Source organism: Henningerozyma blattae, chromosome 1, assembly GCF_000315915.1.
Source record: "Henningerozyma blattae CBS 6284 chromosome 1, complete genome".
NCBI classification, from domain to species: domain Eukaryota; kingdom Fungi; phylum Ascomycota; class Saccharomycetes; order Saccharomycetales; family Saccharomycetaceae; genus Henningerozyma; species Henningerozyma blattae.
Genome location: NC_020185.1, coordinates 2645668 through 2672045, shown reverse-complemented (window position 1 = coordinate 2672045; position 26378 = coordinate 2645668). Strand labels below are relative to the sequence as shown.

Here is a 26378-nt window from a genome sequence, read left to right as displayed (position 1 = left end):
ATGATTAATTTATTCAACACCCAGCGTACTAATTATTATAGAGAAAATAAATCTATATTTTTTTCAAATATAGTCTCTCTATTTCTTTTATTTTCTTTTATATTTTCAACTTCTAATGCTGCAATTATTTCTCCACGAACTCTCCTACTTCCCGTAAATGATACTTCATCTAATGATGCTAACTTGAATAATGCAGGTGTTCCATCAAATAGTTTACAATATCAAGAATCACAAAATAGTATATTAGAATCGATTATAAATTCTAACACAAATATTATAAATTCTTCTCCACCTACCCTTGTTACACCAACGTTAACTCCATCTGTTGCATCACCGGCCTACCAAATTTTACCTTCTGAAACATATATGAATCATTATGAATCAGCTCAAAGACAGTATGCGAATGCTATCGACTTAACTACAAAAATAACGGAAGGTATTATTCCTTTGGATGTAAGCATAGATCCTATGAAAAATACAATGGTACAAGTCACTATCTCTACTGGTGTCACCACTTATACAGAAAATGGTAAAATTTATTATAAAACCTATTACATCATTAGAGAAGAAGAGTTAGCTGATGTTGAAGGTACATGGGCTGAAAAAAACTGTATCATCCCTAGTACAGCTCAATCTACTCCAGGTTTTGCAGCTACAGTTTATCCATATTCTGATGATGGTACAACAGGTGCTGCGTACCTAGAAGGTGGTAGCTTTAAAAACTCTGATCCTATTTCAGTGGTGACAGGTGTTACTGATTTAACCTCTGTAACTGGAGGATCAGGGGGTTATGTTGTCGAATATGATGGTTATTTTATTCCAAGTGATACAGGTCTTTATGATATCCAACTACTAGGTGCTGATTCTGCAGCTATTGTCATGTTTGCCAATCCAAGTGCTCTTGATACAAACAATGCCGTTCCCCAAAGCTCAGATCTTGATATTAATTTATCAATGCAGTCTGGTCAAACGGATCATAATACAGCAATGGGTTGGCTATATGCAGGACTAGCTTATCCAATTAAAATTTTATATTACACAGATGATCCTTCAAATATCAACTTGTCCTTGCAATTCACAGATCCAAGTAGTGAAATTCATTCAATAACCGATAATGTCGTATCATATGGCAATTTAAAAGTATTGTGCCCAAAATTGATGGGAACACATATTGAAATGAATTCCACCATAACTACTGCATGGACTGGGTCTTTTACTTCCACGTATTCACTTTCAACTTTAACTACTATTGGCACTGATGGTAATACAACAATTGAAAATATTTATTATGTAGAAACCCCAGAAATTGATCAATTATCTACCAAATTTTTTGACTACTCAGGAACACTTACAACTACATACTCAACTAAAATTAAAAAATCAACTGGTACAGATGGACTTATTACAACATGGACGATTTACTACGTTGATATTCCAAGTGTTGTTTCTACTTCTTTTAAAAGTACGTACTGGACTGGGTCTTACTCATCTACATATTCCACCAAAACAAAACGTACAATTGGTAGTGATGGTCTACCAACAACCCTTGTTATATACTATGTCGAAACACCAATTGGTTACACAACAGAAACTAGATATTTTCCATGGACTGGAACATATACTTCTACTTATTCTACTAAGAACAAACTATCTGTAGGACCAGACGGTTCTACTACATCAGAGGTCATATACTTAGTAGAAACTCCAGCACACGCTACTAGTTCCTCAATAATAAGTCTAACAGATGGCTCGCTATATACAACCGATATAAACTCAGCTACAAAATCTGAATCATACCCAGCGACATCTGATACTCAGCAGGGCAGTAGTGGTACTGTTAGTATTAATTCAGATATTGATTCAACACTCCAATCAAATGACAACTCAGTGTATCACTCAAAAACGTCTACACTTAACAGCAACAGTTGGGCAACATCAACAATAGGAACTCAAAGCAATAACCCGTCCCTAGGACAATCGACGACATTAACCTCAGCGTTTACTTCTACTGCAACAAGTGCCACATATTCTGTGTCTACTGCTACCCCACCAGTCGTGACCAGTGCTATATCATCAAGTGCTACATCTTCTGCTTCTAATGGTATTTTATCCGGGCCTTCAGTTGTTTCATCCTCTAGTGGTGTATCATCTGCTTCTAGTGGTGCTCCATCCTCTAGTGGTGCATCCTCTGCTTCTAGTGCTGCTCCATCCTCAAGTGTTGGATCCTCTGCTTCTAGTGGTGCTGTATCCTCAAGTGTTGCATCCTCTTCTTCTAGTTCTAATCCATCCTCAAGTGTTGCATCCTCTGCTTCTAGTGGTGCTCCATCCTCAAGTTTTGGATCCTCTGCTTCTAGTGGTGCATCCTCTGCTTCTAGTGCTGCTGCATCCTCAAGTGTTGCATCCTCTGCTTCTAGTGCTGTTGTATCCTCAACTGCTGCATCATCTGCTTCTAGTGGTGCATCCTCTGCTTCTAGTGGTGCTCCATCCTCTAGTGTTGCATCCTCTGCTTCTAGTGGTGCATCCTCTGCTTCTAGTGCTGCTGCATCCTCAAGTGGTGCATCCTCTGCTTCTAGTGCTGTTCCATCCTCTAATGATGCATCCTCTGCTTCTAGTGGTGCTCCATCCTCTAGGGTTGCCTCCGCTGCTTCTAGTGGTGCTCCATCCTCTAGCGTTGCCTCCGCTGCTTCTAGTGCTGGTCCATCCTCAAGTGATGCATCCTCTGCTTCTAGTGCTGTTCCATCCTCTAGTGTTGCATCCTCTGCTTCTAGTGGTGCTCCATCCTCAAGTGGTGCATCCTCTGCTTCTAGTGCTGTTCCATCCTCTAATGATGCATCCTCTGCTTCTAGTGGTGTTCCATCCTCTAGTGTTGCATCCTCTGCTTCTAGTGGTGCATCCTCTGCTTCTAGTGGTGCATCCTCTGCTTCTAGTGCTGCTGCATCCTCAAGTGGTGCATCCTCTGCTTCTAGTGCTGTTCCATCCTCTAATGATGCATCCTCTGCTTCTAGTGGTGCTCCATCCTCTAGTGTTGCATCCTCTGCTTCTAGTGCTGTTCCATCCTCAAGTGTTGGATCCTCTGCTTCTAGTGGTGCTCCATCCTCTATTGTTGCCTCCGCTGCTTCTAGTGCTACTCCATCCTCAAGTGTTGCATCCTCTGCTTCTAGTGGTGCTCCATCCTCAAGTTTTGGATCCTCTGCTTCTAGTGGTGCATCCTCTGCTTCTAGTGCTGCTGCATCCTCAAGTGTTGCATCCTCTGCTTCTAGTGCTGTTGTATCCTCAACTGCTGCATCATCTGCTTCTAGTGGTGCATCCTCTGCTTCTAGTGCTGCTGCATCCTCAAGTGGTGCATCCTCTGCTTCTAGTGCTGTTCCATCCTCTAATGATGCATCCTCTGCTTCTAGTGGTGCTCCATCCTCTAGTGTTGCATCCTCTGCTTCTAGTGGTGCATCCTCTGCTTCTAGTGCTGCTGCATCCTCAAGTGGTGCATCCTCTGCTTCTAGTGCTGTTCCATCCCCTAATGATGCATCCTCTGCTTCTAGTGGTGTTCCATCCTCTAGTGTTGCATCCTCTGCTTCTAGTGGTGCATCCTCTGCTTCTAGTGCTGCTCATCCTCAAGTGTTGCATCTTCTGCTTCTAGTGGTGCTCCATCCTCCAAGTGTTGGATCCTCTGCTTCTAGTGCTACTCCATCCTCAAGTGTTGCATCATCTGCTTCTAGTGGTGCTGCATCCTCAAGTGTTGCATCCTCTGCTTCTAGTGCTGCTGCATCCTCTAGTGATGCATCCTCTGCTTCTAGTGGTGTTCCATCCTCAAGTGTTGCATCCTTTGCTTCTAGTGGTGCTCCATCCTCTAGTGTTGCATCCTCTGCTTCTAGTGGTGCATCCTCTGCTTCTAGTGCTGCTGCATCCTCAAGTGATGCATCCTCTGCTTCTAGTGCTGTTCCATCCTCTAGTGTTGCATCCTCTGCTTCTAGTGGTGCTCCATCCTCAAGTGTTGCATCCTCTGCTTCTAATGCTGCTGCATCCTCAAGTGTTGCATCCTCTGCTTCTAGTGCTGCTGCATCCTCAAGTGTTGCATCATCTGCTTGTAGTGGTGCTCCATCATCAAGTGTTGCATCTTCTGCTTCTAGTGCTACTCCATCCTCAAGTGTTGCATCCTCTGCTACTAGTGCTGTTCCATCCTCAAGTGTTGCATCTTCTGCTTCTAGTGCTGCTCCATCCTCTAGGGTTGCCTCCGCTGCTTCTAGTGCTGCTGCATCCTCAAGTGTTGCATCCTCTGCTTCTAGTGCTGTTGTATCCTCAACTGCTGCATCATCTACTTCTAGTGGTGCATCCTCTGCTTCTAGTGCTGCTGTATCCTCAAGTGTTGCATGCTCTTCTTCTAGTTCTAATCCATCCTCAAGTGTTGCATACTCTGCTTCTAGTGGTGCTCCATCCTCAAGTGTTGGATCCTCTGCTTCTAGTGGTGCTCCATCCTCAAGTGTTGTATCTTCTGCTTCTATTGCTGCTCCATCCTCAAGTGTTGCATCCTCTGCTTCTAGTGCTGCTGCATCCTCAAGTGTTGCATCCTCTGCTTGTAGTGGTGCTCCATCATCAAGTGTTGCATCTTCTGCTTCTAGTGCTACTCCATCCTCAAGTGTTGCATCCTCTGCTACTAGTGCTGTTCCATCCTCTAATGATGCATCCTCTGCTTCTAGTGGTGCTCCATCCTCTAGGGTTGCCTCCGCTGCTTCTAGTGGTGCTCCATCCTCTAGCGTTGCCTCCGCTGCTTCTAGTGCTGGTCCATCCTCAAGTGATGCATCCTCTGCTTCTAGTGCTGTTCCATCCTCTAGTGTTGCATCCTCTGCTTCTAGTGCTGCTCCATCCTCAAGTGTTGCATCCTCTGCTACTAGTGCTGTTCCATCCTCTAATGATGCATCCTCTGCTTCTAGTGGTGCTCCATCCTCTAGGGTTGCCTCCGCTGCTTCTAGTGCTGCTGCATCCTCAAGTGTTGCATCCTCTGCTTCTAGTGCTGTTGTATCCTCAACTGCTGCATCATCTGCTTCTAGTGGTGCATCCTCTGCTTCTAGTGCTACTCCATCCTCAAGTGTTGCATCCTCTGCTTCTAGTGGTGCATCCTCTGCTTCTAGTGCTGCTCCATCCTCTAGTGTTGCCTCCGCTGCTTCTAGTACTACTGTATCCTCAAGTGTTGGATCCTTTGCTTCTAGTGCTGTTCCATCCTCTAGTGTTCCATCTTCTGCTTCTAGTGGTGCTCGATTATCAAGTGTTGGATCCTCTGCTTCTAGTGGTGCTCCATCCTCAAGTGTTGGATCCTCTGCTTCTAGTGGTGCTCCATCCTCAAGTGTTGCATCTTCTGCTTCTAGTGCTGCTGTATCCTCTAGTGTTACATCCTCTGCTTCTAGTGGTGCTCCATCCTCAAGTGTTGGATCCTCTGCTTCGAGTGGTGCTCCATCCTCAAGTGTTGTATCTTCTGCTTCTATTGCTGCTGTATCCTCTAGTGTTACATCCTCTGCTTCTAGTGGTTCTCCATCCTCTAGTGGTGCATCCTCTGCTTTTAGTGCTATTCCATCCTCAAGTGTTGTCTTCTCTTCTTCCAGTGGTTCTCCATCCTTTAATGAAGTATCATCTGCTTCCAGTGCTTCGGTAGTCTCAAGTGTTTCATCTTCTAGTTGTAGTATTTCTGCTTCTTCAAGTGCTGCATCTTCTGCTTTCAGTTATGTTTTTTCTGTTTCAAGTGGTTATCTATTTTCAAATGATGCTTCTTCTGTTTTTAGTGTTGGTTCATCCGGGTTATCTAATATTGCATCTACATTGTGTCCAACATGTGAAAGCAGTACAATATCAACAACCTTCTCTGATCACAATAGTATTTTATTACCTTCTGGTACTGCAAGTATTGTGCCATCTAGTTTGGGTGATAAAGGTTCAAAGATTGTTAGCACAATGAGTTATAGTTACAGTACGAATAGTTCTTCATACGCTTGCACAACATGCTTTTCTTCTGATTTGCCTTTGGGCGCCTCGTCTGTTTTAGTAAGTACCACATCACCTCCTTCCGGTTTTAGTGCAACTTCAAATTCACATTGTTCAACATGTATTACTAATAGTACTCCAAAAGTAATCATTAGTAGTAGCACAGAACATCCAAAGCATTCCATTTTTACTGTAACAATCGTTGAAAATAACACATCCACGAAGACAGTTGTTGTTCACTGTTCTGAGACTACTAAATCAAATGGTGAAGTTCTTACTGTCACCACAACTATTCCGTGTACTACTTCCATTTCAGCCGGTCACTCTTCGTACACGACAACCATGATAGAAAATGGTACTGTTACCAAGACAGTTGTTGTTCACTGTTCTGAGACTACTAAATCAAATGGTGAAGTTCTTACCTTAACAGTTACAAAGTCCTTTACAGGACAGACAGAATCTCTCTCTATTTTGTCATCTACATCAACAAATAGTGAGTTGGTTGCTTCGAGAATTATATTCACTACCACCGAGGAACAGCTCCCCACTGAAACAATTTTGGATTCATATTCGATCTCTTCTACTACTCAAAATTCTATATTTTTCCCAAATAAAACCGTTACACATACTGAGCCATATAATACTATACTACCTAAAGAAACTGTCAGTATTAATTATAACAGGACAAGCACTATTTTTGCAAATATCAATGGTTCTATTACAGAAGTAAATTCACTACCTCATGTTACTACTATTTTACAACAAGTTTCAAATAATGGAAGTTACCAGGTTGTAACTCTTATTGGAAACATAGCAGCTAACTTAAAGTTGAATGGTACAAATATAACCAGAACTCTTCAAGTAGATAAAAGACAATTAACTGAAATTGTACCTATGGAAAATCCCGAGCCTTCTCGTGTTACTGCTTCAATTTTTGACCAGATAGAAAATAGTGGAATTAGTATAAAATTTCATCCTTTGTATGAAATCCTTGCACTAATAGTTACAATGTTGATAATCTAATGTCAAGGTCTTATTACATTAAGTATTCAAAGAGAATAAGAAAAAAGGTAAAAATATTTTTATCCTAATAAATCTTCGCTGTAAATATTTGTTTAATGAATTCACTACTTCCTTCAAATTATTCTGATAAAATTTTCATTCATTAATTAATTAGTTATTTTTAGTTCATAAATCATCTACCTTAGAATTATTATTTATTTAATCATTATATCTGTACTTTTAACCTTCTATCAATAATATAACAAGACATTTGTTGAAAATGAGTGTTACTAAATATTACAGGTCTTTATACATAAACAAATAATAATTACTGGCTTAGGAATAAAAGAAGACCATAATGGACAAATAATAATACTAATAAAATACCAATCAGGTAATTCATGTGCCATAAGTACAACTATTCTATATCTAATTAGAAATATATTGATGCACTAAACAGAAAACACTAAATGAAAAAAATTTTCATTGGGTATAGACCTTGAATTGGCTCTTCTTGTTCAAATTTGAAACTTATAAATAACCTACATTAATTCGTTTATAAGTTTGTATTTCTTCTATATATATTTTATATATTTTATTCTTACCCAGAAGGTAGGAGGTTTCTATATTTATAACTATCTATTAAAAAGAATTATTCTTTTAGGTATAACTGGAAATAATACCAATAAAAAAGATTCACATATCGTATATGTACTAAAATAATTAAAATATCCATCAACCTTAATTTAAATATTACCTAATAGATTCAGAACACAAATATTAGTGGGATTCTCATCATTTCACAAACTGAAGGAAAACACTTGAAGAACATAGCAACAAAGTTAAGTGAATATAAAATGATAGGAAAATAAACAATGATTCTGTCTTATAATAATTGGATATCCAAAATAATTTAAAGAATCTAAATATCAGTAACTACTGTTTTAAATTTTCTTGCAGGTTCCGTACAAGAATTGTGAGTGTTTGCTACATCTATGCTAGTTGTAAATTTTAGTGTTGAAACCAACAATGCTATTAGGAATACAAACTGCATGAACCCACATTCGCTAATAAAAAAAACATAAAACAAAAGAAACAGCTCTATGTAGGAAGCAATTCAAACTAAATCATTCAGAAAACTATATCAAAAGAACACTCCCCTTACAGCTAAGCTTAAATAAACACTACTCATACATTACGTAGGACTTGAATAACACATCATGACTCTGCTTTATCATGTGTATAAGGGGCCTTAATACTTTCCTACGCTCTATCAACCCCCCCCTCCTGTAGCTCCTTCAAAGATAGAAATACGACTAAACAAGCCTCAGATTATCTTTCTATATCATCTATTGCTATCCCTTTTTCTATTTAATCTAAGGTTTTACTATATACTGACACACTGGTTGAGTCGATTATACAACTTAAACTAATATTTCCTTCACTTAGTAACTCACTTCAGGGTCAACAATTACAGACACCATACATTCTTTATCTCTTTTTATTCTAGCTCACTGTTGATCTTAATAAGTCAACAGTAAAATATAAATTTCATACTTTTAAGAAGCTAGTAAAAAAAAATTTACCAATGATATTCTAGAATACATCATACTAATTTCAAAACCGGTTATTTTAATGAAAAGTTTTCATCAAAAAAAATATTTAGGTACAAGCATTGGACTACCATTGCTTTAGCTCATTCGTTACTTTTCTTTTCAATATTTTAACCATACTTTAATACTATTTCACTGGATTGGCTGAAAATTATTAAATTTAAACCAAACAGTTTTCTTTCTTATGCAGAATGTTTATTGGTTTTAACAATTTAATAAAATATCAGGATAAGGCCATTAAATTTATTACTATAATCACCTTTGTTTAAAGTAATCATAAAGTTTCTAAACTTTGTAAAACTTAACCCCTTTTCTATTTGACCAAATACTTCAGTGGATGAACACTATATGTTAGATTAAGATTACTTAGTATTTGTAATTGATGCTCTGAATATACAAATTTGATTGAAGATTACCTAAATTCTAGTTCAAGCAAATGAAACATTTTTTCGGTTGACAACCCAAATCAGCAAGCCTTTATATATAATGTTTGCTACCGAATAACTGCAATTTAAAAATATTTATCTGTTGAACGAAGATATTATGTATTACGTGCTGCTTTTATACAACCTGAATTCTTCGGAATACAAATAGAGACCGTATATATATTTCTTCTATAGTTTTATATATGCTAGTTAAGGGTGGACTATCATAAGAACAAATTATACAATAAAGCTCCGTTACTATTATACGTAGACATGGTAGCAACAACTGTTAGTAAACTTTTCGATTTAACTGATAAATGAGTATCGCCCAAGAATATCACCTCAAGGACTGTTTCATAAAAAGATTATTAATGAAGGCAACTCAAGTGTGAAAAGTCAATATAAGCAACTTCAAACTTTAGCATTTTTATTAGCATGTCCCAAACCCCCTTCAATATAACCATTGGAAATCATAACTTTTGAATATATCTTTTCAATTTCAGTATCTTCTAAGTTATCATCACTTCTTTTAGAACTATAAAAACATATTTCGTATATAAACTTAATAGAGTATTCACACTATTCACTGTATTGAATTTAGACATACAATTAGATGTATCATTTCTTACAACTACAATTACCGGTGATAATTATTCTCATTCCAATATAACATCTATTTCAAATTGAGAACCTGATTCTGTTCATTTTTTTCAAAAAGGTAAATTTAGAGGATTTTTGAAAAGAATAGCTATAGGTGATTGATCTAAGCCTGAAGACAAATACGCAAGTAATACCAGCTCCTTAGTAACTTAAGATTTTCGTATTTTACGCCACTCTGAATGATTTTCAAACCAAAGATTTACTGATTATAAAAACATATTATACAGTGCCCATTTCAAAGTTTGTAACCCTTGCCTCTTTTAGGGTTGAGAGTCAGGCGCACGGAAACACAACATCTCATGATAATAGATATATGGCAGGCTCCAAGAGACACATGAATCATAGCTCAAAAAGAACCTGGCCTGGCATTTAAATATGAAGGTAGGTATTTGAATAAGTACCCAAATAAAATAGCGTCCCAAGCATAATCCTAATTCTATCCGTCCCTATAAGTAACAAAAATGCAACTCTCTGGTATATCCTTTCAAATTTGAGCACCTGCACAAATATATATGTTGTGATGTAAAGAAAAATATTGGAGATGTTTCACACTAATACCAACTTTTAATTAGAAATAGCAAAGACTTCCTTAATTAGGAAATAAAAAATGTAGCAACGTGTCTCACAACTGCCCTTTCTCCTTGGACGTGCTAAGAGTATAAAACAATAACCATTCTTTTTCCTTAACGCCTCTTTCTAAATTCTGGGTTCCTTAGTATATTGCTCAAAAGCAAGCAGTTTTTCTTTCTATGTAGAGTTACAGATAAACATCCTAGTGATAGTTAAGGGTCATCATATAAGGAATTGCAAGTTCCTTCTCAATAATACCTACCCTTGAATAGGCATAATGCGGCTCGAAAATATATTCCACTTGCTCGCTTTTTTCTCACTCCGATTGGGTAACAGAGAAAACCCCGGGAGATCGTAAAGTCTTCGAGACACAAAAAACATCAATACAGAGGCAAAAAACACAATCTAAAGAATACGACAATAAAGTAAACATGATTAGAGTTCAAGCTTAGACTTAACTAGAAGGAATTACAAATAAAACATGTTTAATTAGGTACTCAGCTTGGCCTTAACCAGGACACATTGAGCAACTCTGTACTATCCAAGGCACCTCACAACTGACCGGGACAATCATTTATATGAACAACTACATATAATACTTATTTTGGAAACAATAACGATATATATTGGAATGATATTGTTACAGCGTCGTGAGAGCCATTTATCTGCAAGTGTACCATATTTTTTTTAATTACATCCAGCAAATTGAGAGGGAACTTCAATTGATGTTTTCTCAATATTAATGCTCCCTTTAGCTGTCGTTCAACTTAGGTTAGCTCTTGTAGACCATTCAAAATTTGGTGGTATTGATATTTTTGCCAACAGCGAATAAAAATTTAATCATGCATTATTTAATCTGGAAGAGAAACAATAGTTTATTGATTATAATCTAGAATAGTTTTGAAAAAGGGACCTGCTTGAACAAATTTTTGATCTTTCTCATTGTTTTATATATCCTAGAAAAGAACTTTATTGCCTATTGAAGTGTTTTTGACACTATCTTCTCGTTTTGAAATTTACGTGCCACATTTTTCGCTTTCTTGATGTTTATCTAGCTGTAAGGTAACCTAAGTTTGTCATAAATTATTCATGCTTCTTTTAGCTTGCCTGTGTTGATGCTATATCAGCTAATTGCCTTTTTATTGACCCTTTATTCCATATACATCCTTTGTTTAACTTCCACACAAGGCGTCCCTTTTGAGATATTTTTTCTTTTATTTTTCGGATTTAGCTCTCAAATTATTTACTTTTTCAACTCCTCTATTTATTTACTTTAAAGTTAAAGAAAACGTAATAATTGAAATTCATTACCTAAAATATGGCTTGCTTAAATCTTATACAGTCAAAGCTTAATTAATTCGATTAATATTTCGATATTTGTCAGTACCACCTTCCGGGGAAGCTTATAGATTCTTTTCTTGAAGAAAAAATATACTTACCAAGAAATTAATTATATTTTTTGATAACCACAGTGGCCTTTCATAGAATACGTACCATCAAAAAAACTACTGCTAGTTTTCTTCATATTTTACGAGCTTTTGTTTTATTTTGTTTTTAATTATACTTATTTTTCAATTGCGAATTTACCCATTGTTTCTAAAATATTTTGGAATTACCTGAAAAACCCAAAACAAACCTGAAATGTTAGTTTTATATTTTTTAGATCCGAAATCTATTTGATTAATTTACAGTTAAGTTGAATAACAAATTTTTACTCAGTTGATTCCTCCCCTAATATGTTGGTATTTGTAATTATTGTGATCGTTATATTATATTTCTTTGAAAGAAATACTTTAATAAAATGAAGTTCATTCTTTCTAAAAGCCTTTCAATATGAGGTTTCCTTGCCGAAAGTCTTAATTTTTATTTTATCTCTTCTCTTACAAGATACCCCATTATTATATTTGTTGAACTCTATTAAACGTCGTATTTTCTATTACTAATCATTCCCATCATTAAATATTTAGTCTAATAACTTTATTAATATATCAAATATTCATCATACTAATAAAAGTTTTACTTTATAATTGTATTACACAAATTAAGACAATTAAAGTTGAAAAGAACTCTTTATTAGACAGATACCCTACAAAAAAAAACAAGAATACCGGCAAAAATTATTACTGAACATTCTCTTTATCATATTAAATTACGAACAAAACACCAATTCGAACAAAAAATTTTATACTTCCATTGAATCTATACATTATTAGCTTATTATTTTTATTGTAAAGTTAGATTGTATTCTTTACCATGAAAAAACTTATTCCAATTTTATGTAAAAATGGGATAGGTATAAATGGACTTATATCGTTTCAACTATCGAATTTATACTTGTTATTTTTATTCTTTTCTTTAATTGTCTCAATTTCTAATGCAGCATATATTTCACCCAGAACTGCTGTTACTAGTAAAATTTTAGATATTAGAGCAACATCGACTCGTCAAATTAGTTTAATTACTGATAAGAATAGTATTGATATAATACAGAAAAAAACTCGTTCTACAATTAACCCGACCGTTACTACTTTCCATAATTTCAATACTCCATCTTCTATTGCCCCTATTCAAACAGCTCTCTATGGAGAAAAGTTTGTTAAAAGGGAAGTGGTAGATATCACTACAACAGTTATCCCACCTTTTGTAGAACTTATTGCGAATCCGGATGCGGGCAGTCTGGTACAAGTTACCTTTTCAACTGGTGTTACTACTTATACTCAAGGCGGAACAACGTACCACAAGACGTTTTATCTTATCAGGGAAGAAGAATTATCTCAAGTGGAAGGTACATGGGCTGAAAATAATTGTATTATACCAAGCACTGCAAAGCCTGTTCTGGGCTTTGGTGCAACTCTTTATTCTTATTCTGACGATGGAACTACAGGGACTGCTTTTTTGGAAGAAGGGAGCTATAAAAAAAACCCTCCAATTGCTTCTACTATCGGGTTTACTGACTTTGGTGCTATAGACCCGACAGAGGGATACGTACTTGAATTTAATGGTTATTTTATTCCATCTGACACAGGCCTTTATGATTTCCAATTACTAGATGCTAATCCTGCTGCTATTGTGATGATCGCAAATCAATACGCTTTAGATTCAAAAAATTCTGTTGTGACTGATAATTTAGACTCAGATATTGATTTAGCAATGCAATCAGATAGTACCGCAATATCAACGAAGACTGGCCTGCTATATGCTGGTCTCGCCTACCCAATTAAAATTGTTTATTACTCAAACCAAGCTAATGCTGCTGAAATACGATTACAATTTACAGATCCAGATAGTATGATCTATCCTATAATTTCTAATGTTTATTATTATGATGATCTGCAAGTCCAATGCCCAAAGTTAATGGGAACTATAATCGAATCTAATTATACCACTACAGTACCATGGACAGGTTCATTCATATCGACATACTCAAGTTCCACTTTTAGCACTGTAGGCGATGACGGTAATACTACAGTCCAAAGAATGTATTACGTCGAAACTCCGTATTCTCTTTCTACTATCTTCTCAACACATCTAATGAACTGGGCAGGAACATTCACAAATACGTATGCAACTGTTTCTTATCAGGTTACATATAATGACACAATCATCAATAATGTAGAATATTTTGTAGAAACACCAACAAGCAGCTCGTCTTATTTTGTTACTGCAGCCACATCGACAAGCTTAATTGAGTGGACAGGAACATTCACTACCACCTTTGCCACTGTCACCCGTCAAGTTACAGATAATGACACAATTATCAATAATATCGAATATTTTGTAGAAACACCACAGAAGACAACCAGCAGCTCGTCATATTTTGTTACTGCAGCCACATCGACAAGCTTAATTGAGTGGACAGGAACATTCACTACCACCTTTGCCACTGTCACCCGTCAAGTTACAGATAATGACACAATTATCAATAATGTCGAATATTTTGTAGAAACACCAACAAGCAGCTCGTCTTATTTTGTTACTGCAGCCACATCGACAAGCTTAATTGAGTGGACAGGAACATTCACTACCACCTTTGCCACTGTCACCCGTCAAGTTACAGATAATGACACAATTATCAATAATATCGAATATTTTGTAGAAACACCACAGAAGACAACCAGCAGCTCGTCATATTTTGTTACTGCAGCCACATCGACACACTTTATAGATTGGACAGGCTCATTTTCATATACGTATGCTACAATATCTTACCAGCTTACTGATCATAATACAATTATCGACACAGTGGAATACTTTGTAGAAACGCCACAGAAGAAAACAACTTCTACATCTACCCAATCTCCAACCATAACAACTTCAACTACCAGTTCTAAAGGAAGCAATACTATAAATAGAAATTCTGGAAAATCTCACGATGGCTCTAAGGATACTAACTATATCAATCACGGTTCTAATGTATACACCGGTACAACTACAACAACCAACAGTGATGTATCTGCAACCTCTGGCACTATGAATGCTGCAAGTGGGAAATCTAACACTATGCACAGTTCCTCTGGCAGAACTAATAGCATGACTGGGGAAACTGGCACTCATACCGGTGCATCTGCAACATCTAGTACTATGAGTGCTTCATCTGAGAAGTTTAATTCTATGACCGCCTCGTCTTCAACATATAGCGGCATGAGTGCCTCAACTGAGAGATCAAGACGTATGACTGCCTCATCTCAGAATTCTAACTCTATGACTGCCTCGACTAAGAATTCTAATTCTATGACTAATTCGTCTGAAAGATCAAGTCGCAGGACCATCTCATCGGAGAGGTCTAACTCTATGGCTGGCCTACCTACAACATCCAACATTATCAGTGATTTCTCTATCCCTCATACACAGAGAAGTTCATCCTATAATTCTAAATTGATGAGTGATTCATCTTCAATCTCTAGTTCTCACGAAGAGTCGTCCATGACCCAGTCCTCTACTACCGGCTCTTATGGCATGAGTTCTGGCTCGTTCTATAAGCCCATCTCTTCTCAATTGTCACAATCCATCTCCTGGTTACCAGAAACTCCTGGATCGCCCATGATCGGTATGGTGTTTGCTGACTGGGATGGTGAATTCACCGTCACATACTCGACATCTACAGGATGGGAAACCACCAACGGAGAAGTTGTCCCTGATACGGTATACTACATCAAAACTCCTCATATTGCCCAGTCTAAGACGCGCTCGGCTTACATATCATCCTCTTATATTGCCTCACACTCGTCTGCGTTCTCATCCATGGAGCCAAATACCGCTTCTCCAGACTCTACTGGGCCTTCCAGCAGATCGTCTCGCAGGACAGTGGTGGCTCCAAGCACTACGTCATCTAGCTCTGGCGAAGAGTCGTCCATGACCCAGTCCTCTACTACCGCCTCTTATGGCATGAGTTCTGGCTCGTTCTATAAGCCCATCTCTTCTCAATTGTCACAATCCATCTCCTGGTTACCAGAAACTCCTGGATCGCCCATGATCGGTATGGTGTTTGCTGACTGGGATGGTGAATTCACCGTCACATACTCGACATCTACAGGATGGGAAACCACCAACGGAGAAGTTGTCCCTGATACGGTATACTACATCAAAACTCCTCATATTGCCCAGTCTAAGACGCGCTCGGCTTACATATCATCCTCTTATATTGCCTCACACTCGTCTGCGTTCTCATCCATGGAGCCAAATACCGCTTCTCCAGACTCTACTGGGCCTTCCAGCAGATCGTCTCGCAGGACAGTGGTGGCTCCAAGCACTACGTCATCTAGCTCTGGCGAAGAGTCGTCCATGACCCAGTCCTCTACTACCGCCTCTTATGGCATGAGCTCTGGCGAAGAGTCGTCCATGGCCAAGTCCTCTACTACCGCCTCTTATGGCATGAGTTCTGGCTCGTTCTATAAGCCCATCTCTTCTCAATTGTCACAATCCATCTCCTGGTTACCAGAAACTCCTGGATCGCCCATGATCGGTATGGTGTTTGCTGACTGGGATGGTGAATTCACCGTCACATACTCGACATCTACAGGATGGGAAACCACCAACGGAGAAGTTGTCCCTGATACGGTATACTACATCAAAACTCCTCATATTGCCCAGTCTAAGACGCGCTCGGCTTACATATCATCCTCTTATATTGCCTCACACTCGTCTGCGTTCTCATCCATGGAGCCAAATACCGCTTCTCCAGACTCTACTGGGCCTTCCAGCAGATCGTCTCGCAGGACAGTGGTGGCTCCAAGCACTACGTCATCTAGCTCTGGCGAAGAGTCGTCCATGACCCAGTCCTCTACTACCGCCTCTTATGGCATGAGCTCTGGCGAAGAGTCGTCCATGGCCAAGTCCTCTACTACCGCCTCTTATGGCATGAGCTCTGGCGAAGAGTCGTCCATGGCCAAGTCCTCTACTACCGCCTCTTATGGCATGAGCTCTGGCGAAGAGTCGTCCATGGCCAAGTCCTCTACTACCGCCTCTTATGGCATGAGCTCTGGCGAAGAGTCGTCCATGACCCAGTCCTCTACTACCGCCTCTTATGGCATGAGCTCTGGCGAAGAGTCGTCCATGGCCCAGTCCTCTACTACCGCCTCTTATGGCATGAGTTCTGGCTCGTTCTATAAGCCCATCTCTTCTCAATTGTCACAATCCATCTCCTGGTTACCAGAAACTCCTGGTTCGCCCATGATCGGTATGATGTTTGCTGACTGGGATGGTGAATTCACCGTCACATACTCGACATCTACAGGATGGGAAACCACCAACGGAGAAGTTGTCCCTGATACGGTATACTACATCAAAACTCCTCATATTGCCAAGTCTGGCAGTAAAAGATCTGTTAGTCTATCTTCTATTGGAAGATACTCTTCTATATATTCGAATTTAGTTTCGGAGTCTTATTCCACTTTGATATCTAGTGAAAGTTTGTATTACTCGAATTCTGCGATTCCTAACTCCTATATCGCATCTACTGCTCACGTAACATTTTCCAGCTATACATCCACTATTGAAACGGTTGAAAAATCTTCATCCAGATACACCAATAGTAAAGTAGATTCTGCGCACGCCTCATTTATTATGTCAGTTTCAGTAACTTCCTCACCACCAGTAACCACACTAAACAAAATCTCAGCATCGAAGATTTCTGTAATGCAAAGCTCTTTTACTAAGGCTTACTTCTCTAATTCATCTATTACCAGAGAATCTTCAACTTCCTTTTCTGTCTCATGGTTACCCGAAGGTCGTGGTGCGCCAAATTATGGAGTTGTATATGAAGATTGGACTAAAAGTTACATTACTACGTATTCTACTTTAACTGGTTGGGAAACATATGAAGGTGAAGAAATTCCAGATACAATATATTTTGTGAAGACTCCTATAAAACCTACCTCTATATCTACTTATTTTAAATCCTCATCAGATATTCACAAGTATTCTACCTCCATAAAAGATAGTACTACAGATTTATTACCCAGTACTTTTAATACTTTTGCTACATCTTCAAGTACTTCAGAAAGTTTACTTTCCACTGCCGTAGTATATACTAGTATTAATACTCAAGCTAGTCTTATTGCTTCGACCATGACTTCAACTATCAAATCAAATATACTATCATCTACAATTGTAATTCAATTATCTACTAAGTATTCCGATACACATTCTTCCAATGATTTTTCAGCTACATCTACTGTTATGATGAGCCATTCATCCACGCCTGGAGCAGATCAATATCCAACCTTCACTAAGATGACCTACTCCCATCCGTCTGATACTATCAAATACAGCTCTAGTACTCAATTCTTTGTTTCCTCGTGTTCAGAAAATATTTCCTGGCTACCAGCGACCCCAGGGGAGCCATTAGTAGGAATGGTTTATAAAAGTTGGATAGGTAAATATACTGTTACATATTCTACTTCTACTGGGTGGGAAACTATCAACGGAGAAGCTATTCAAGATATTGTCTACTATATTGAGACACCTTACTTAGGGACAGATACTTCGGCACTCGAAACTTCTGGTATAGTTTCTACATCTGAAACTAAGGCCATTCCTGCAGCCTCCTCTGTTAACCATAGTGTGCCTAATGCAAGTAGTTCTTTTTATGCAAGTTCTACCTCATCAGATATTACAGAAACTACTAACTTCTCAACACTTGGCGATACATTATCTTCTGCTGCTGTATCCAAATTTACAAGTTCAGGAACTACGAATTATATATCGAATGCTTCTAAAAATGATAATTTTGAAAGTACCGTAGCTGATAATTCCATTATTTCTAGTAAATCTATTAGCGCTATAACGTCAGGTACTATATATTATACCGTAACCGTTATTGATACTACAACTATAACTACAACAATAATGATTACTTATTCTGAATCTACTAAAAAAACTGAAATTTCAAACTTTACACCCAGTATCACAACAGCAATTTCATCAACTAAAATTACTAATAATTCCAATAGGTTATCTACTCTAGGTTCAAGCAGCAGTACAACTAATCCACAGACCATAGTCGAAACACGCCAATTTCCTAGTGCAGATAGTTCAGACATGTCAAGTACAATTAGTGCTACAAAAATTTCAAATATTTCATCAACTATAGAAGCTCCTTATACTACAACTTTTGTAGAGCACGGTACCATTACAAAAACAGCTATTGTAAGTTGTTCTCAAAGTACTAATTCAAACGGGGAAGTCTTCATAATAGTATCAACATTCTCAAATACAATTACCGATAATGTGCAACTAACTACAACGCCTAATGTAAGAACTGTATACACAACTACTGTTCTAGAGCACGGTACCATTACAAAAACAGCTATTGTAAGTTGTTCTCAAAGTACTAATTCAAACGGGGAAGTCTTCACAATCACATCTACTCTTCAAGACACCATTACTGAGAAAGTTAACGAGGCTACAAATACTAACGTGGCGACAAATTTCAATACAAATTCAGATGAAAATATTAATACTATTCTAAACTTACTAGCAGTATCTGAAACAACTGTTACAAGTTCATCTATTTCTTTTATACATTCTACCGCAAAAAATGGTGAGGTCATTACTGTTATGACTACCGTAACTATCATAAAAACAATAAGACCAACAGTAATCATAGAAACAAATACTAATTATATAATGAAGACAACTATTAACTCCCAGCCTACAAGTTTCATGACTTCAACGAATATAAACCCTAATATTATAACTACAATAAATGCAATTTCTAATAGCCTACTCACAACCAATATCAATTCTAATAAATTTACAAGATCATTTTTCCCTAATAAGACTATCATTTCTGATAATCCAAATAAAAATTACAATATTTCAAGCAGCATTAAAGTGATAAATTCAAGTTTAAATAATATAAATGCTAATCTCAGTTATACAAATTCAAATATTTACAATACCAATACAAGCAAAAATGAACTAAACTTAAGTGTAACCTCGAATTCAGTCACAACTATGATAATGCCACATTTAACAAATTTATTAAAACCTAATATAACTTTATCCACCGAAGTAATCACTTCTCCGAGATCTAAATCACTTCTAACATCATCATTTTCCAAGTCAAATAGCAAAATTACAGGGACTGATGGAAATTTAATTATAAAAAGAGATGGCTATAAGAGCATTCCTAATGTTAATGCTACATTAACTATAAGTGCTAAAGTACTGATTAATTCAACAACATGTACTACAACTGGCATCACTGATACAAGCAATATATTATATCAATTTGAAGATAAGGCCTCTGGATTATATAATGAAGTCTTTTACAGAATTATTATATTATTATTTTTTGGTTTCGTATGATATTTATTCAAATTTTTTTTCATTTCATTCCTATATTAATTGTACTGTTTATGTTTGTTCGTTTTTCTTTATTATTAATTTTTTTTATTCCTTTCTTTCATTTTTTTAATATTTTAATAGTTATTTTTCGTTCTTTCAGTAATTAGCAAATATTCAAAAACTTTTGTATATACAGAATATATAATTTTTAATATTATAAAATAATTACTTATAAAAGCAAGTAGACCCACAATACACGTCCAAAAATAAATAACTAGATAGAATGCATATTTTGGGTTTGTAAGCCTTTAAATGCAAAAACATTGGTAGAACCAATTTGCATGCTAAAGTATGGAATAATATTATATACTCTATTTTTTTAAAAAAAATTTTTATGTATTTAATTCAATAGTACTGCACTAAAGACTTTTCCTAAATGGTTTTGATGTATAAATATACAAGAATAATGTTGTAAGCCCTACTAATGATACAATGATGGAAAGATCAATTCAAATCAGCAACTACTTTGACCCAATTAGAATGTTGGACTCTACCATATTGGATATCTGAGATCCAGGAGGCAATCTCCTTTGTTAATGGGCCGGACTGTTCGCCAGGTAATAATGGAACATTGATATGTTGATCATTCCAACCAATTTCTTTAATGGGTGAAACGACAGCAGCAGTACCTGCACCAAAGGCTTCAACCAAGTTTCCTTTTTCCGAAGCTTCTGCAATTTCTTTAATGGAGCAATAACGTTCATTAATAATCCATTCTTTTGGATCCAATCTTTCTCTGGCTAAGGTTAGGATGGAATCTCTTGTGACACCTTCCAAGATGGTACCATCCAATGGGGCAGTAGTTATTTCTTTCTTGCCTGTATTTGTATCCTTTAAAACGAAAAATGCATTCATCGTACCCACTTCAGTAATATTTTTCTCTGGTCCAAATAACCATAAGTTCTGTTGGTATCCTCTTGAAGCAGCTTGCGATTGCGGTAAGACACAAGGAGCATAATTAGCACCTAATTTCTTATCACCACAGCCACCTGGCCAAGCTCTTACTGCGTAATCTGTGGCTTCTAGTTTGACTGCTTTGAAACCTGTTGGATAATAAGGACCGACTGGCGAAAGGATAACAAAGATCATTGCTTTTGAAGGGACAGAGACACCTAAACCAGCGTCAGTACCGATCATAGTTGGTCTGATATATAACGAATAACCATTACCCTCTGGAACTAAATGCTTATCTTGCTCAATTAAGGTACCAATCATCTTAATTAATTCATCTGAATCAAAATTTGGTAAACAAATTCTTGAAGCTGATTTATTCATTCTTCTCATATTCATGTCTGGACGGAACATGGTAATCTTGTTATCAGCTGTTCTATAGGCCTTTAAACCTTCAAATAATTCAAAAGCATAATGGAAGACAATGGATGAAGGGTCTAATGTAAAAGGAGCATATGGTTTAATCTCTGGATCGTACCAACCTTTTGTAGCATCCCATTGAATAGTTAGCATATGGTCTGTGAAAGTCTTCCCAAATACTAATTCTTCATTTGGTCTTGGTTTTGAAGGTGTTTGAACACGAGTGATCTTCAACTTTGTAGAGTCTAGAGGAGCTAATGACATGATTGTGGGGGTCTTTTTTTGGAGATTTTAGATAAATGATGAGAATTGAGATATCGAAATATATCAGCCTGTTAAAGATGAAGTTGACGCGAACCTTATATACTTGGCGCCAAGTAATGCCTTTAACAACTTTCAGTTCCTGAAACGCCGATACCGGTAACGCGTCACGATGAGTCAGTTTGTAATGACCAGGCAAAAAAAATAAGAAAAAAGACAAACAGGGTCAAAAGGCACCGGGCACCCTGGAAATCCAGACATCCTGATGATGTCAGTAAATCGACAGCATAAATTTCAAGGTGAGTTCTGTTTTCTTGATGTAGTATATTGTCAATTTTAATCTCCAGTATTAGAAATATTGAATGGAAATTTATTTGGTAAAAGAGAGAATGTACAAGAAGGTTTATTGCTGGATACTTGTGTCAGAACTTGTTGGTAAGATTTGTTGCTATTATTGTCGTCCAATAGCTAAATGGCTTATATAAAACTATAGAAGTTTATGAAAGTGGGTTCTATTTATATTCCAAGAAATGTAGCTTATTTTGAAGCAATACTTAGTGTGTGGTATTTTACCCTCAACGGTTTGTTTTTTTGTGGGTTGAAAAGAGTATATTTCATGCCTTTAAAATAGTTAAAGTATTGCTCTTTTTGTTACTCTGGTTGTAGTCTATTAAAAATACTACTTTAAAGTTTAGAAATCGTCATTTATTTATGGATATGTATTATTTTTGTGCTAGATATTTATGGTCTTTATACATACGACAGTAGATTTCTATAATTTTTATTCCTACTCAAAACGCTAGGAGGTTTCTATTCTATAAAACAATTACTAAAAAAAGAATTATTCTCTAAATTATGACTGAAAGTAATACCAAGACAAAGGATTCTAATGTCTTACACATCCTTTAACATTTGAAGCTGTTATCTTAATATTAGAGTCGTCCAATGTATATAAACTTAAATCAAACTTAATTTTAAAAAAAAAGTTCATATTTGTTTTATTTACTAAGTCCAAGACTCAAGAATTGCTTAATCAGAGTTCTATTGACTACACCAATTTTTTTACGTTCCATAAATTGACACTTAATTGTACCTTATCTATTCTTCAATTACCCCATATGTATACTGCAATTCCCGTATTCTTCAACTTATAAGTAAACTGTAACAAAGGTGAGAAATTACTCGCCGAAGTTAAGAAACAGGAAATGCAAAGCTAGGTAAGTTTTTCTGTGCCAAAGACTTTTATGCGACAGTTTGTTAGAAGACCTTTCTAAAATAGGGAAATCAATTACTAATACCGCTACTACTACTACTACTACTACTACTACTACTACTACTACTAATAATAATAATAATAATAATAAAAATATAATAGGGTCAAACTTTTTTGTCCGGGTAAATAATCTATGGAGAACAAAAGGCGTAGATGAAACGCACAGCGACAAAACAAACTACATAACATCACACCAACAATTCATGTCTACACCACTCTCTACCAAAAAAGCTCTGCGTCGTGAAATAGCCGCCAAGCTTTGTGGTCTAAGCAAGAATGCTATCCATTTGCAATCTCAGAGACTGTGTGCTCGTCTTGCAACTGCATCTTGGTTGCAAGCTACCGATCACGTGACTGAAAGTCAAGCAAAGATGATAGGCTCCACAGAATCTTCTCTCCATATAGGTTCGTATATGGCAATGCCTGTCGAAGCTAACCTTGCATCATTACATATGGCATTGCTGACTTCTGGATGTGTACTTCATTTACCACGCTGTGAAGGCCGTAAACTACATTGGGGAAGCGTGAAAAACGTGACCGAGCTACAGTCGTTGACACCACGTGGACGTTATGGGATCTGTGAACCTAAGACAGCTATGGAACATGTACCATTAGATATTGTACTAGTTCCAGGTGTAGCATTTACTATAAAAGGTGCACGTCTTGGTCATGGGGCTGGCTACTATGATTCTTGGCTTAATGACTATCTTGCACGACATGGTTCATTACCATTATTAGTAGGTGTTGCGTTAGCTGAACAGCTTGTAGCACAACTGCCACAGGAGCCACATGACGTGCGTATGGACTATGTAGTCACTGGAGATGGTAAGCTATATGATTGTAAGGCCATTAAGTAGGAATGAGAAATGTGTTTGAAAATGTGTTGATTAGATTAATCAATGGGTGATATATTTTCTTATTGTACTGCACTTGGCATAGTTAGAAACACTATATATTTACCATAACCCTTATTCACTGTGTGTTTAATATTTATATTTATACATATACTGTACTATACATCTTGTATGCAGGATACCTATATTTTCTATATACAACATTCCTTACTATATTAACGTCGTATAGATTGCCTTGCACGATATATTATGCTCCATATACGTAGAGCTTAAGATATATTTTTGCCATATGTATATATGCTCAATCACAATTCATTCGTCGCATATTTACGTGCTCTCTAGCAATGGTTACCTTTCGTTTTATTCGTGTAAATAATATTTTTTTAACTGCTTCTATTTATTGTTTTTTTTATTTTTTTCTTTTTTTCATTTTTATTGGACCTAATGTAGTTTCATGCTTGTTAGGAAGTTCTTGGTTTCTTACTTACTGGTAAGCCTTCTACCCTATTCTGACGACTACCTGGTGATACACTAGCCAATTTAGAAGGCGCATCGACCGTATTAGTTCGTATCTTAGCACCGTTACTTTCATTACCAGTTCCACCAGCCTCGCATAAGGGTACCTTATCACGTAAATAACGCACCAACATCGAATGCAAATCACGCTTTGTGAAGGGCTTAGCTAATATATCATTCATACCATGCTGTAAGTAAGTTATTAAATCCTGATCTTCAATATTACCTGTCATGGCAATTATTGGGGTATAATTATCAAAATTACGAACAATAGATGTGGCAGTTGCACCGTCTAGATTAGGCATGACAATATCCATCAAAACTAAATCGAAACGATGGTTCTCAAGAACACTGATAGCTGTAAGACCATCTGTAACTACACGTACTGTACAGCCATACTTGCGTAAGAATTTTGAGCATAATTGGATACATACTTCGTCATCTTCTACTAGAAGAACATGAAATCCTTTTCGAAGTACATAAGGACCAACATTATTAGAACTATTAGTTGCTGTTGCTGTTGCTGTTGCTGCGGCTGTTGCTGCTGCTGCTGCTGCGGTAGTAGTGGCAGCAGAAGCAGTAGTAGTGGCAGCAGCAGTAGTAGTAGAAGTAGTGGGAGGATTGTTATTAAGATTGTTATTAGTAGCATTTGCATTTGAATTCGAAGCTGCATTAGCTGTTGTACCTGGTGTTGTATTAGAGTTTGTCCCTGAGTTTGCCCCAGCAAACAACTCAGGTGAACCATTTTGAAACATGGGGGCCATTTGTTGGTAAAATTCATCTCTTGATAAATTCATATCCATCATCGAATTAGTCATATGCATTGAGTCTGAATTATCATTATTAAACTCGACAAGTTCCTCCGGGAGTTCGATACCTCTGCTACGTAGACTATTGCACAGAATGGCAAAATTGTTTAATAATTTCCCATGCATATTCTTAAATAGTAGCAGACTTTCAATCATGCTATTATATTTAGAATTTAATTTTTGTAATTGGACCTTGGTATTTAAGCTGTCTTCTCGTGATACCATTAATTCATTTTTCAACTCTTCAATCTGTTTATTTGTCTTCTCAAAATTACTTTTCGGAACAAATCCATTCAATATATTATTCAAATTAATATCTGTAGGGGTACCATTTCCAGCTGTGTCATTAATAATTAATGAACCATCGATAATGGGGATTTTCTTCTGTGAACTAGTTTTCCTTTTGATATTATTTAACCCATCATCGTGGTTCCTCTTGAATAATGGATGACAAAACTCCCAACTTTGTTCTCCATATTTCCATTTTTTTTTCTCTTCTTGAGTACGTTTTACTTTATGGAAATCATATTTATTCAATTGTCGAACAAAACTAGCAAAATTAGAATGTTTAAAATGATTTGGTAAAATCTGGGACGTAAATTTGCCCGTATCCAATACTAAAAAGGAATCCCCCTTTTCTGACCAAGTGATAATATCGGGATAATCTTCCCTCTCTAGTATTCCATAGATGATTCTCACAAAATCGTTTGACGCCTTCACGTTCCCAGTTCCACCTCCTGCTCCTCCAGGAGAGTTTATTTGTTCGATCGGCATACCTTGTATTGGCTGGCTCATCATTCCACTATTTCTCTGGTACCCTCCAGCCTCATTTAAAAGACTCATCGACCCGTATTCACCTGTCTCGTTCTCGTCTGCGTTGCTAGACAGTTGGAATTCCATCGTGCACCTACGATATTAATATACTAAGCGTTCTGCGTTCTATTCTTACGCTGTTCCATGGACTGCTTGACTTGAAATCCTTAGTTTTAACCGCTAGTGAGCGCGTATCTAGAACCTTTATTTAAACTCTTCCTCAACGCTTCTCAACAGATAGATAAAACTTAATCGCTCGCGCCATAAAATGACGTCACTCGAGGGGCACCGAAATCGAATATAGCCCGTCATTTTACTTTAAGTATATATAAAATTGGTATATACATAATATACAATACATAGACACGTACTAGGAACGGCAGTACGGTACAAAACACAAAAATGTAATCTCGTGATCTTATGAATAATTCTGCTAACTTGAATTTAAAATTTCT

General features: G+C 36.9%; 5 protein-coding genes across 5 annotated transcripts; 3 read left to right on the top strand and 2 right to left on the bottom strand.

The window, feature by feature from the left end:
* Nucleotides 1-6990, top strand: TBLA0A10760 (uncharacterized protein; the record flags this gene model as incomplete). Its single annotated transcript, XM_004178323.1, has 1 exon — nucleotides 1-6990. One exon carries the CDS (start codon nucleotides 1-3, stop codon nucleotides 6988-6990), a length of 6990 nt encoding a protein of 2329 aa, XP_004178371.1.
* Nucleotides 6991-12490: 5500 nt separating this feature from the next.
* TBLA0A10740 (uncharacterized protein) lies at nucleotides 12491-20047 on the top strand (the record flags this gene model as incomplete). Its single annotated transcript, XM_004178322.1, has 1 exon — nucleotides 12491-20047. The coding sequence occupies one exon, from the start codon at nucleotides 12491-12493 to the stop codon at nucleotides 20045-20047; it is 7557 nt and encodes a 2518-aa protein (XP_004178370.1).
* A 483-nt stretch (nucleotides 20048-20530) lies between these two features.
* BAT2 (branched-chain-amino-acid transaminase BAT2) lies at nucleotides 20531-21661 on the bottom strand (the record flags this gene model as incomplete). The annotated part of the gene is made up of 1 exon (XM_004178321.1): nucleotides 20531-21661. One exon carries the CDS (start codon nucleotides 21659-21661, stop codon nucleotides 20531-20533), a length of 1131 nt encoding a protein of 376 aa, XP_004178369.1.
* Nucleotides 21662-23134: 1473 nt separating this feature from the next.
* Nucleotides 23135-23788, top strand: FAU1 (5-formyltetrahydrofolate cyclo-ligase; the record flags this gene model as incomplete). The annotated part of the gene is made up of 1 exon (XM_004178320.1): nucleotides 23135-23788. The coding sequence occupies one exon, from the start codon at nucleotides 23135-23137 to the stop codon at nucleotides 23786-23788; it is 654 nt and encodes a 217-aa protein (XP_004178368.1).
* A 458-nt stretch (nucleotides 23789-24246) lies between these two features.
* TBLA0A10700 (uncharacterized protein) lies at nucleotides 24247-26010 on the bottom strand (the record flags this gene model as incomplete). The annotated part of the gene is made up of 1 exon (XM_004178319.1): nucleotides 24247-26010. One exon carries the CDS (start codon nucleotides 26008-26010, stop codon nucleotides 24247-24249), a length of 1764 nt encoding a protein of 587 aa, XP_004178367.1.
* Nucleotides 26011-26378: the final 368 nt, after the last annotated feature.